At 36.6% G+C, this 12,594-nt stretch overlaps 1 protein-coding gene across 1 annotated transcript in view; it reads left to right on the top strand.

The window, feature by feature from the left end:
* Positions 1-12,594, top strand: part of DCC (DCC netrin 1 receptor) — a 1,116,938-nt gene that overhangs the window by 1,017,259 nt on the left and 87,085 nt on the right. Inside the window, exon 22 of the mRNA XM_037016530.2 lies at positions 11,413-11,478. Coding sequence (XP_036872425.2) covers positions 11,413-11,478 — 66 coding nt within the window. The remainder of the gene's footprint in view (positions 1-11,412; positions 11,479-12,594) is intronic.

The following is a 12,594-nucleotide window of genomic DNA, read 5'->3' on the forward strand; positions in this document are numbered from 1 at the left end:
TCATCTTTCAAGACTCCCTTCCCAGTTTTACTATTGTTCTAAGATGACTTTCTTACCTTCCCAGTGTTTTATTCTTCTATCTGACTATAATATCCAACTTATTCCTTGCTCTGTTGTCCATTTCTTATAGTTTGCTACTGACGGTCCCAACCTCTTGGCCAGGTTGTAAATTCCTTGATGACAGAGGAATTTTGTGATTCACATTGTCATCCCCTCCTGCCTGTACCCCAAGTCTCTACTTAAGATCCTATCATATTATAATTGCCCCACAAGTATTTATAAAATTGAATTGACACAATAATCAATTTATGAATTAAATTAAATTGAATTGACACAAATCTTTGGGGGAAAAGTCAGAGAATAATCCAGAAAAAAAGACTTTACCATTTAATCAAAATTATAGTTTTGAGAAACCAAAAATAATAGTGTTCATGGCTGAAGATACTATATATGTTACTAATTTTGGGAGAGAGGAAAAACATGAAAATGTATTTCTAGTAAGGAAAAAATACTTTAATGCTCATCTACTGAATAAAACAGAAACAGAAAAACAAGCTCTCTGTGATTCAGGAAATGGTGGTCACATTTATGAAGATTTGGACCCACTGTGTCCTTTTTTTGACCTCTACCCTCCCTTATCATTTCCTGTTAACCAAAAATGTATACACTTGCATCTCACTGGTTACTTATAATTCTGAGTTCAGAAAGAAGAAAAATTAAAACTAACAAATGTTGATGAGCTTTTGAAATTTCAAATGTTAAGTATGAAAAGAATTGGACTCACTTTTGACAACTTTCTGGTAACTATGCACCCAGCCCTGCGCTAGGTGATGAAGCTTAAGAAAGATGTACAATTCCATGTGTCCGTTTTCAAAAAGCACGCAGTATACTTAGGAGGAGTATATAAATGCCCCAGCCCAACATGAAAAATAGGAAATGCTAAATCAGGTGGTACCTTCTCATATGTGTATCATAGTGTTTCAGATGGGCAATCACTGTGAGGAGCAGTAGAAAAGACTTTTAAAACCCAAGACTTGGCTTTAAATATACAAGTAGAACTTAATTAAAGACAAATGATTGCCGAGGCAAAGATTACTGGAAACTTTATTTAGAGAAGTCTTAAAGGGGAAAATCGAGGAGCTGTTCAAAGAGGAAGGATTGCAGGATGTGTTCAGGGGACATTAAGGTTTCCAATGTGCTGAGCAGAGCACTAGGGGAGAGGGTACAGGTTGGTGTTGAGAGCTCTGTTCATTCTTTCTGCTCTAACACAGAAATTCTCGTACTTTCCTACTTTTCAACCCAGCAGCTATTTACTGTCTACACTGGCCACTGAAGGCTAACATCTGCTTTGGTTCCAGAGCCTTGTAAGCACCTTCCCACTTGGCTGCTCATGCTGACGTGTCTTGCTTGGAGGGGGATGAAATTGTGGAGCAGGGGAAGGAAAAGATGACAGAATCAGAATAGACATAGGGCCTCAGCAACTGTCATCTCCAGAGTTTTCCTAGCCTTATTTGTTCACTTCTGCTATGTGTTTTTCTGAAGTATCACCTTCACTGGCCCTGGTGCTTTGCATGGTTGCAAACTGAACAATATCCTTTCTCTTCCAACGGCTGTTTCATTATGTGCACTCCTGGGAACGGAGCTACCAGCTGGAGTCCCACCCACACACCTAACCCCTCACATTCACACACCAGGATCAATTATAAGCAGCGCTGGAATTTGTCTAACTCTCTCCCCATCCCTCCTTGTACTTGTTAATTCATTCACTAATGGTAAAATCAGCAGCAGCAGAGTCAGGCAGATTGAGCCATTTCAAATGAGTATATTAATTAGTCTTTCTGAGCCACAGTTTACTCATCTAAAAAATGGAGCTAATAATACCTTGCCTCATGGATTCATAATTAATATTACCCTCACCCTGTTTATTACAGCAGTCTCTTCTAATTAATATGTTCTTCACACTCAACCAGAATAATCTTTCTAAAGTACATAATTAATTGAGTCACTTTTCTACTTAAAATACTTTCAGTGGATCTCTGTTTTTATAAGACAAATTCTAGACTCTGGTAGACTGTAGACACAGTTCTATTCTCTCATCTCTGCCTGACCTTATAAGCTTACCCGTCTCACTCTCTTCTACCTGATGAACTTCCACTCATCCTTCAGTTCTCAACTTAAGTGTCACCCCTGAAAAGGCTTCCTCATCTTTCTAGGTATAAATAGTCAGTCATCCTGTTTTTCCATTGTGCCACTTAAAATGTTTTTAAACTTTTGAATATTACAATGTAATTATTATTCACTTAACATTTCCCCCTCACTAATTTATGAGCCTTTACAATAGTCATTTAATGCTTAGAGCAATGGGTCCACGGTAGTACAAAGACTAGATGGATGGAGGATGGATAGATACGTGAATAAAGAAGTATCATGCTGCAACAATGTAATCCATACATATTACAGGGCGGCCAGCATGATGCTCATGTTCTAGTATTTTCTTTTTTTTTTAATTAAGGTATCATTGATACACAATCTTATGAAGGTTTCACATGAGCAACACTGTGGTTTCAACATTCACCCATATTATCAAGTCCCCTCCGACACACACCCCATTGCTTTCACCTCCATCAGTGTCGTAAGGTGCTGTACACTCATTGCTTGTCTTCTCCGTGCTGTACTGCCTTCCCCGTGACCTACCTATATTGTGAGTGCTAATTGTAATGCCCCTTAATCCCCTTCTCCTCCCTCCCCACCCACTCTCCCACACCCCTCCCCTTTGGTAACCACTAGTCCCTTCCTGGAGTCTGTGAGTCTGCTGCTGTTTTGTTCCTTCAGTTTTGCTTTGCTGTTATACTCCACAAATGAGTGAAATCATTTGGTACTTGTCTTTCTCTGCCTGGCTTATTTCACTGAGCCATAGCTCCATCCCTCTGGCTCCATCCATGTTGTTGCAGATGGTAGGATTTGTTTTCTTCTTATGGCTGAATAATATTCTGTTGTGTATATGTACCACATCTTCTTTATCCATTCATCTACTGATGGACACTTAGGTTGCTTCTGTATCTTGGCTATTGTAAATAGTGCTGCAATAAACACTGTGATAGGGGTGCATATGTCTTTTTGAATTTGGGATCTTGTTTTCTTTGGGTAAATTCCTAGGAGTGGAATTCCTGGGTCAAATAGTATTTCTATTTTTAGTTTTCTGAGGAACCTCCATATTGTTTTCCACAATGGTTGAACTAGTTTACATTCCCACCAGCAGTGTAGGAGGGTTTCCCTTTCTTCACATCCTTGCCAGCATTTGTTGTTCCTAGTCTTTTCTATGTTGGCCATCCTAACTGGTGTAAGGTGATATCTCATTGTGGTTTTAATTTGCATTTCCCTGACAAATAGCAATATTAACATCTTTTCATGTGCCTTTTGGCCATCTGAATTTCTTCTTTGGAGAATTGTCTGTTCATATCTTCTGCTTATTTTTAATTGTGTTATTTGTTTTTTGGGTGTTGAGGCATGTGAGCTCTTTATATATTTTGGATGTTAATCCCTTTTCAGATATGTTGTTTACAAATATACTGTAGGATGCCTTTTTTGTCCTACTAATGGTATCCTTTGCTGTACAGAAGCTTTTTAGTTTACTGTAGTCCCATTTGATCATTTTTGCTTTTATTTCCCTTGCCTGAGGAGATGTGTTCAGGAAAAAGTTGCTCATGTTTATATTCAAGAGAGTTTTGCCTATGTTTTCTTCTAAGAGTTTTTTGGTTTCATGACTTACATTCAGGTCTTTGATCCATTTTGAGTTTATTTTTGTGTATTGAGTTAGACAATAATCTAGTTTCATTCTCTTACATGTAGCTGTCCGGTTTTACCAACACCAGTCATTGAAGAGGCTATCTTTTCCCCATTGTATATCTATGGCTCCTCTATATATTGATTGACCATATATGTGTGAGTTTATATCTGGGCTCTCTATTCTGTTCTATGGGTCTGTTCTTGTGCCAGTACCAAATTGTTTTGATGACTGTGGCTTTGTAGTAGAGCTTGAAGTTAAGGAACGAAATCCCCCCCAGCTTTATTCTTCCTTCTCAGGATTTCTTTGGCTATTCGGGGTCTTTTGTGGCTCCATATGGATTTTAGTACTATTTGTTCTACTTTGTTGAAGAATGCTGTTGGTATTTTAATAGGGATTGCATTGAATCTGTAGATTGCTTTAGGCAGGATGGCCATTTTGGCAATATTAATTCTTCCTATCCCTGACCACATGATGTGCTTCCATTTATTGGTATCTCCTTTAATTTCTCTCATGAGTGTATTATAGTTCAAGTTCTAGTATTTGCATACTATAGTTGCAACTTCCTACCATAAAGTCACTTGGAAATAACTCTCATACTCTTCTGCTACTTTCCCCTGTACTGTTCTGCAGCTTCACTCAGATGTGAACATATTTCACCTTGCCTTTGGGAGGAGCCTGTGGATCATCCAGGTCAGGGAGACTTTCATGGTTCATGCAGTGGCCCTCGAGAACAGTTGCTCATTTATAATCCACAAAGTCTCTGCCTCATCCTCCACACTGTAGTCTGGTAAATGAGCTATCTCTTGGGTAGGTGTAGTCCTCCAAGAAGATACCTCATGTTTGGAGAAACATGATGCTTTTTGTATTTTAATAAAAAACAAGCCTGCATCTAAAAGTGATTTCTCAGACCCATATACTGGTCAGTATTCCAGAAAAATAACAGGCAAGAATGCAAACAAGCAGATTCTGGTGGGAGGAGAAAATTCAAAGATTACCTTCCATCACCATATCATTAATATTATTAAATCATCTTCATTTTCTATTCCATTAACAATTCAGTTGTTCATCACAGTTTCATTTTAAACTTATGTGAATAATTGTAAGAACTTATAAACTTCACTGGGCTTTTGGCATGTGGAAATTTAAGACAGTTCTTCAGGAGCACTTGGCAAGTTTCTATGAGCAACCAGATAAAGGGACACAGACTAATTAGAGTGAGAGCCTTCGAGGTAAGAATGTGGGTATTCTCCTTACCTGAAAACTTTAAGGAAGCCAACTTCTTTCCTGTGATCAAATGATCTCATTGGTCTCTCCTGAAAAGCTGCCTTTTGGGTTTTTGTCCATTCCCCCTTGAAAGATGTTGAGAATGCACAGTGGTACAATTGCTAGGAATAACCACTGTGCTTCTGAAATATGTATGTTTTTCCTACTGCCCTCATGGTCTGTCATCTATTGTCATGTTCAGGAATCCACATTCCAGTTGGTCTAGTGTAATGCTGCTTTTACTCTGGTGCTTTTGAAAGAAGTGCTTGCAAAAAAAAAAAAAAAAAAAGGAAGCATGTAAACATGTTTCCCACCTTAGAACATTTCTTAGGCAACTTTTCTTCACAGTCAGTTGCCAAATTCTGCAAAAGACTACACATATGCCTCAGGAAGTCAGGACCCAGCATCAGACTGAGATGTCCATCAAGAGGTAGGAATTTATTTATTTAATTCACATGTATGATGAGTACAGTTTCCATTCTGTCCAGAAGTGTCCTGGGTCCAGGCACAAAGGTAATAGCACCCCTTTTGGTCTTAGAGTGTCCTGACTTTCATAATAACTTTCATCTATCATAATAATATAATGACCAGAATAATGGTCAGTCAATTCATGACCTTTGTGTGTGAAATTATAATCTTAGATTTTAGATTGATTTCTAAAAGATTCTTTAAAAATGAACTTATTTTTCATCATAGTCTACTCTGTTCGTATTATGCGGCATAAAGGTGGGAATGGGGACTCAAAAAACTGCCTCTCTTTATCAAGGAAAAATGTTCAGTGGTGCATTTGGTTTTCTTACACTGTGACTCAGTGTAGGCCACCAAATGCACTCCCATCCCCAGGCATCATTGCTCTTAGGTTTGCCACAGGTGGCAAATATAAGGAGCTTAGAAGAAAGGAAGGCAGGAAGGATTTGTTGTGTACTACACCTCAATATATGGCAGGCATGTCAGTTTCCCTCACAGATGCGGTAGTAACATTCTACTTTCTTTCAATCAATGAAGTGACTTTACTGTTTACTTGAAAACAATGTGTTGATCCTGAGGAAAGAATGAGGAAAGCTCCTTAGTTCTTGTTTATTAATATACATTTGAAACATCCAAGGTGTGGGCTATGATTTTGCTTACTGGTTTTTAGATGTCCTGATGTCTTTGTTAAATGTCAGTATTACCAACTGCATGGACACATTTTCCAGTCTCTGAAAAATCACCCCCTCTAAAGACATCTCAATCTGATCTGTATCTTGAACAGTAAAACCATATCCAGGTAGCATTAAATATATCATTTATCCTTTGGTAGATATCATTAGAATTATTTTCAGAGAACCAATTTTAAAGATCAAGAAGATGCCACAGCGCTCTGCATCCTTGAGAGGATGGCTTTATATTGAATGTTTGTTAAATGATCAGTCTGTTCATTTGATTTAGATTATGGGCCATGTTTTTCTTTTGGAATTGATTGTGTGGGTGCCTTACTGGAAGACCTTCTGTTATTTCCATTCAGGGAAGATGGATTAAAGAATAGGTGAGCAATATGCAGTCTTCTCCATGTCCTCTGCACATTAATTTTCTATTCACTCTTCCCTGAACTTAATAACATTTACTCAGAAAAATCAGCCACTTGAACTGAAATCCCAATTGAATTAATATTTGGTCAGTGTTGAAAAATGTTTCACGGAAAATTTCTCTATCTACCTATGTTTGCTAAAAGTAGGCATTTAATAGAAACATTCATGTTTCATTTTACACATATACACCCCACAATAAGAATACAGAAACAGTATTGTAAGTGATACGTAAGTAAGAACAACAACAACAACAATATGCACAACAGTAATAACTTAAAATTTGTTCTCTTTGTTAACAGTCTAACTCACATCATAGAACATTCTAAACCAGATGACTCACCCATCAAGTCCTAAGAAGACAATACACAGGTCACTTTGGCAAGCACCCAGGAGTAACAGTGGGCACACTTCCTAAAGGAAGTCATAGTACCTGTGCCCGTTTCCCCTCAGTCCAGACAGCAGGTGGCAAGGAAATCATGGAGACTCTAACTTATGCCTAAGGGATCATATCATACATCCTTTGCCAAAAAAGACGGAAAAAAAGCCTCCATTATGAAATCTATCCTTTAATGAACATATGAATGGTAACTCTTTCAATGACTTTGTAGTTTATAATATTTTAAAAATGCAAATCAAGAGGAAGACCATCAGCTTTCTAGTTTGCACCTTCCTAATATGCACCTAAACAAAATAGATTCAAAAATATATTCGCTATTTTGAATAAGTCTAAAACAGACACATGCTTCCTCTTTTTTAATTTAACCATAGGCTCATTTCTTTTGCTTTATTTTTCTTTCTGAAACCACCATTTCCTTGTTTCAAAACGAAGGAAAAGTAGAAAATATTTAGTTCAATTATCAACAATTTCTGAAAGAAATGATTTTGGGGTGAAATGAGATGAAATACCTAGTTGGTAAAATGATGCATAGATGTACTACTATTTAGGATCTTAATTCTTTCTTCCCACCCTCATTTCTATTATTAAAAACACATGGGTAAAGAGACACACAAGAATTCTTTTCTTCATTCTGAAGAATATAGTATTTATTCATAAAGTACATTTTGATTAGTATTCATGTAAAATCATGATATTACTAATTCTATAAAAGAGAACATGCCCATTTCCAGTTTCTTGAAACTTGTTCACCTTTATTTGAATTTTTTTTAAAGCCTGTGTACATTCAAACTTGTTACATTATTTCTATAGATGTATTTAAATTTCATGTATTCATCTAATTATTTAGAATTTTTAATTTTGAAAAATGTTAGAGGTTTAGTGCAGTATGCAAAAACATTTCAGGGTTTTAAGATAAATATAATTGTTTAACATGTAACACTGAAAATAATTATTTTTTATTTGCATGTAGTTCTAATAATACTAGATAAGTGAAAATATTTTTAAGTGTAATAGTGATTTTATAGTAAGAAATGGATTAAGTTACTCTTCAATCTTTAAAGTCAGAGTAAATTAAAACCATCTGCAGTTAGCTAATATTAACCATGATTAGGCATGTAAAGGATCTGTATACAGTGGACTGATTCTGTCATGGCAGGATCCGTATCTAATACATGCTTTGATACTACAACTTCCCTGAGAATCTAGGACTGTGCCTTGCATTTCCGGGCACTTAGTATATGTGAATGAATTATTAACTGCTTTATGCTCCATTAATAAAATTAAGACCTCTAGGATAGGACAACAGTTTATATCTTTGAATTAACTGACTTTCAGTCTTCCAGAGTCTAATTAGTCTTCTTTCCCTAAATCAGCACTTATGAAATTAACCAGGTTATCTAAACACAACCAATATTTGAGCCTCAGGAAAAAGTCTTAAAATGCTTTGACATGGCAAGCAATAACATTTAGAGTCTTCGTAAGTCTCCAGTGTCTCCTCATTTGAACCTTTACGGTTCTTGCCTTAAACAATGGGAGAATCTTTTTTTATTATTATTATTTTAACTTACTATTTACCCATAAAGGAAGGCTTCCTGGAATTTAAGAGGCATTTTTTAGAGAATAGTAGTATAACAGCACACAAAAGTTAAATCCGATTGCCACATCTTTAGAGGCAAAGATCCCAGACTCACCAGTATCACAGAAATGAGTTTTGTGTTTCCTTACTGAAGTAGTGCAAGAACTTGAAATAACCATAGATCCGATCTTGCTTGTTGATGATATCGAGTTTCTTTAAAGTACTTTCTCTTGGGTTTGTTAAGAGTTACTTAACATTCTTTTGTGGCATCAATCTAATTATAAACAACAGAATGTTAACCATTGTCAATACACTAGATTATGTGGGTAGAATGTGCAAGCTTTAAGCTGCACTCTCTTATTTAGGAAGCATTTCCAGAGTTTATCTTACCTAGAGCTCTAACCACATGACATCTGATTTTCTTCTGCTGATTGAAATTCACAATGTAATCAATAGCCTCACTAATCTGTGGGGTGCTATACCCATACAGCTTTATGTCTAAGTAATATATGGATGTGCTTGTGGGCTCATTTTTTGCATCTTCCCACAAACTAGCTGGGTGAGTGAGAAACTTCATTAAAGAGACATTTGTCAGGATGCTAGAGGAAAAGGAAAATCCTCCACAGGCTATTTACCTAATTTCCAGCCAATACAGGATTACTCCCAACAGGAATCATGTGTTGCTTTACTGGCCTAAATGAAGGGGTTGTTAGCATCTCTTTTAGCTGAATGCTTTATGCTCTAATTGTCATCAGGTGTGAGAGAACTCATCTTAATATTCATACAGAGCTTCTGTCTCACTTTATTTTTTCCAACATTGATCTTCCAGTGCCCCATAAGCAAGGCTTACCTTTTGTTTATTGAAACACCAAACGTGTCAGAGCCCAACATTTTCACAGTTGCTGCTTATTTCAATGCTCCTCTCACTCCCACCACCTCACATACACATAGTAGTTTCCATCCTAATTCCTACTTCTTTATGTGCCCATACTTATTGGCCAACAGAGTTGAAGGGTACCAGTTTATACTGAAAACAGAATATCATGTCATTGAATTAATTTATACATTGCTTTTTGGAAGCCTGACACCCTAACTTCAGCTCTGACTTGATATCAAAAGAATTTTAGAAATTGTGAATGTAGAGTCTGTTAGTGAGATTTCAGTTGTTCCTTCACAACTATTTTGCAAATAAAATGACACAATCTTGGGAAAGCTTTGGCAAAAGGAGTGTTTGGTATGCCAATAAATGTCAGAAAAGCATGACTTGAAAGTTCTTAAAAAGAAGAAAAACACAAACTACACATGTGAGAAAACAGCCTGTGTAATTACTGTGACTGGCTGCGGCAGTTGACTTCCTCTATGTCATCCATTGATCGTAACTGCTTTCTGAAATAACCCTCTAAGCAAATAAAACTGAGAACTACCTGCATTTTTGTATATGTTTGCATATCAATTCAACTCCCAGATATTTTTCTATAAGTGATCTACATGATAGATATTCTAGAACTCAAAATCTAATCAAATAAGTACAATTCTACAAATGTTCCAAAGAAAAAGAGATTACCTGTGGTGAAACACTATTAATTAAATTTGGATGATAGTATAATTATTTGAGATTGATTTCTGGCTCCATTCTTTAAATACTACTTTTACAACTGTTGAACATCTTCTGGAAGGCGGAGTTTCTAATAATGTGATACAAAAGAAGTCTTCCTTTCCTGCTGTGTGTGTTTGTAGGAAATATTCAGACCATGCGGGTGGTGACATAATCCATACTCTTTGCTCCTCATCTAATACCTCACTTTACAGCAGCTGTTTGACACATAGCATGAAGACTACTGAAATCCCAGTAACAAGGGACAACAAATGTGTTGTCCCTTTGTAGAGTAATAATGACAACTTGCCACACGGTCATGTCATATGAGAAGCAGTGTAGGCAGGACCTCTCGCAGTACAAAGGGGCTTCTGCTTGTCTAGGAGCCATGCCCCTTTCTGTTCTGAGATGTTCAGGAGAGCAACATTTAGGCTGATACCCTTGTAACTTTTAGTAACACTCTCACAAGAATATGGAAGAAAAAAAGGAGCGGTAAGAGCTTTTCAGAGAGGCATTGTATTTATCTCATCTAAGAGAATCTATATATGCGGCAGATTTTTCTCATACATAGAAATAGCACTCTTAAACAAGGAAGGTATAATGGTATTAATATTCTCAGGCTTTCTTTGGGGTAGTCAAAATAATCTTGTTCAGTTGTTTATTTAAAGTATTTTATATTCTTGTCTGTTTTTTATTTAATTGAAGTATAGTTGATATACTGGTTTCAAGTATAAAACACAGTGGTTCAACAGTTACTTTTATTATAAAATCCTCACCCAACTAGTGCAGTTACCATCTGTCACCACAGGAAGGTGTTACAGAATCACTGGCTATATTCTCCATGCTGTAACAATCCCTGTGACCAATTTATATTATGATTGAGAATTTTTGTGTCCATTTATCTCCCTCACTCTCCCCACCCACTCATCCCAACCTCTCCTCCATGGTAACCACCAGTTACTTCTCAGTGTCTATGAGTCCACTATTATTTTATTCATTTTGTTTTGTTTTGTTTTATTAGATTCCACAAGTAAGTGAAATCATATGGCATTTGTCTTTCTCCGCCTGGCTTATTTCATCTAGCATAATACCCTCTAGGTACATTCATGCCACAATTGGAAGGATTTCTTTCTCTTTATGGCTGAGTAGTATTCCACTGTGTTTTGTTTCATTGTGCTTTTATGCTGTATATCAACTAACAGTCTGGTATGCTTTCCCAATAAACAGGTCGTCATGGAGATGGAGGTTATTGGCCAGTTGATACTAATTTGATTGATAGAAGCACTCTTAATGGTACGTACATAAATTAAGTTCTGTTGGATTAGTTATATTAATTAAATGGTTGATTCTAGAGTGTCTGAGGCAAATTTTCTCTTCATTTCAAGTACCATGAACCCTGGACATAGGGTTTTAGTGGGGATAATAGAAACATGATGTTTTTAACAAACCTGTAGCATATTCCACTAGGAAACAATGCCAGTAAGAGTTCGTAAGTGCGCAAAACAGAGTCAGTTAGACAAGCCTAAGCACAGAAAATGTTATCAATGAAATGGCACTGTTAAATAGCTAGATCGTAAAGTGTCACCTGTATGTAAATTGTTTCCAAGGATTTAATTTTATTAGAGAGAGGTGTTGTCTAAGGTAGACTGAACTGAAACCGCCTCAGTTTCATAAATTGAAGTTACTGGGACGTTTTGTTAGAAGGGTCTGTTTGTTCTCCAAAATCCTCTAGCATCTTAATGCTTATTTCTCATCATATTGTCAAGATTAAACATATATTTCTGCTCATCCTAGTGGAGCATTTACATGGATCTGTCGGTTTGGGGTGGGCCAGATGGAGGTAATATCTAGAAATGCACGGACGAAGCAGATTGGTTTTGGATCTGTCTTTAAGGATCTTGTCCTCCATTTCGCTGAAACAGAAACTTAGGGAGGATGGATTAATATTAGCCAAGCTCCCAGGGACTGATGTATATATGATGAGTTCTTCTTATAGGCTTTGAAAAACTGTTGTAGGTGCTGTTGTTTGGTTTGTTTTAGTTTGGTAAATACATTGCATATATTCAAAATACAAATGTGAACACTTACGTAGCCATCATCAAGTAAAAAAATGCAAAATATTCAACAAACAACTGAAATATCTTCTATGTCTCCACCTTATCAGATGTTTCTTCACCATTTCCTCCATTACTCACTGTTACAACCACTTTCCCAAATACTGTATTTATTTCATATGTATCTATATATATGTATGTGTGATGTGTGTTACAGGTAGTGCCTGGCTCTGATAGTTTCTTGTCTCCAATTTATACAAGAGCTACTTTAGAGAGCTCAGAGCAGGAAAATGAGAGGAGGGATGTGTTGGAACTAAAGACAGACCAATGGCATGCTCCATCAAATAGGTTTAGA

The sequence above is a fragment of the Manis javanica genome, chromosome 9 (genome assembly GCF_040802235.1).
Source record: "Manis javanica isolate MJ-LG chromosome 9, MJ_LKY, whole genome shotgun sequence".
Lineage (NCBI taxonomy): Eukaryota > Metazoa > Chordata > Mammalia > Pholidota > Manidae > Manis > Manis javanica.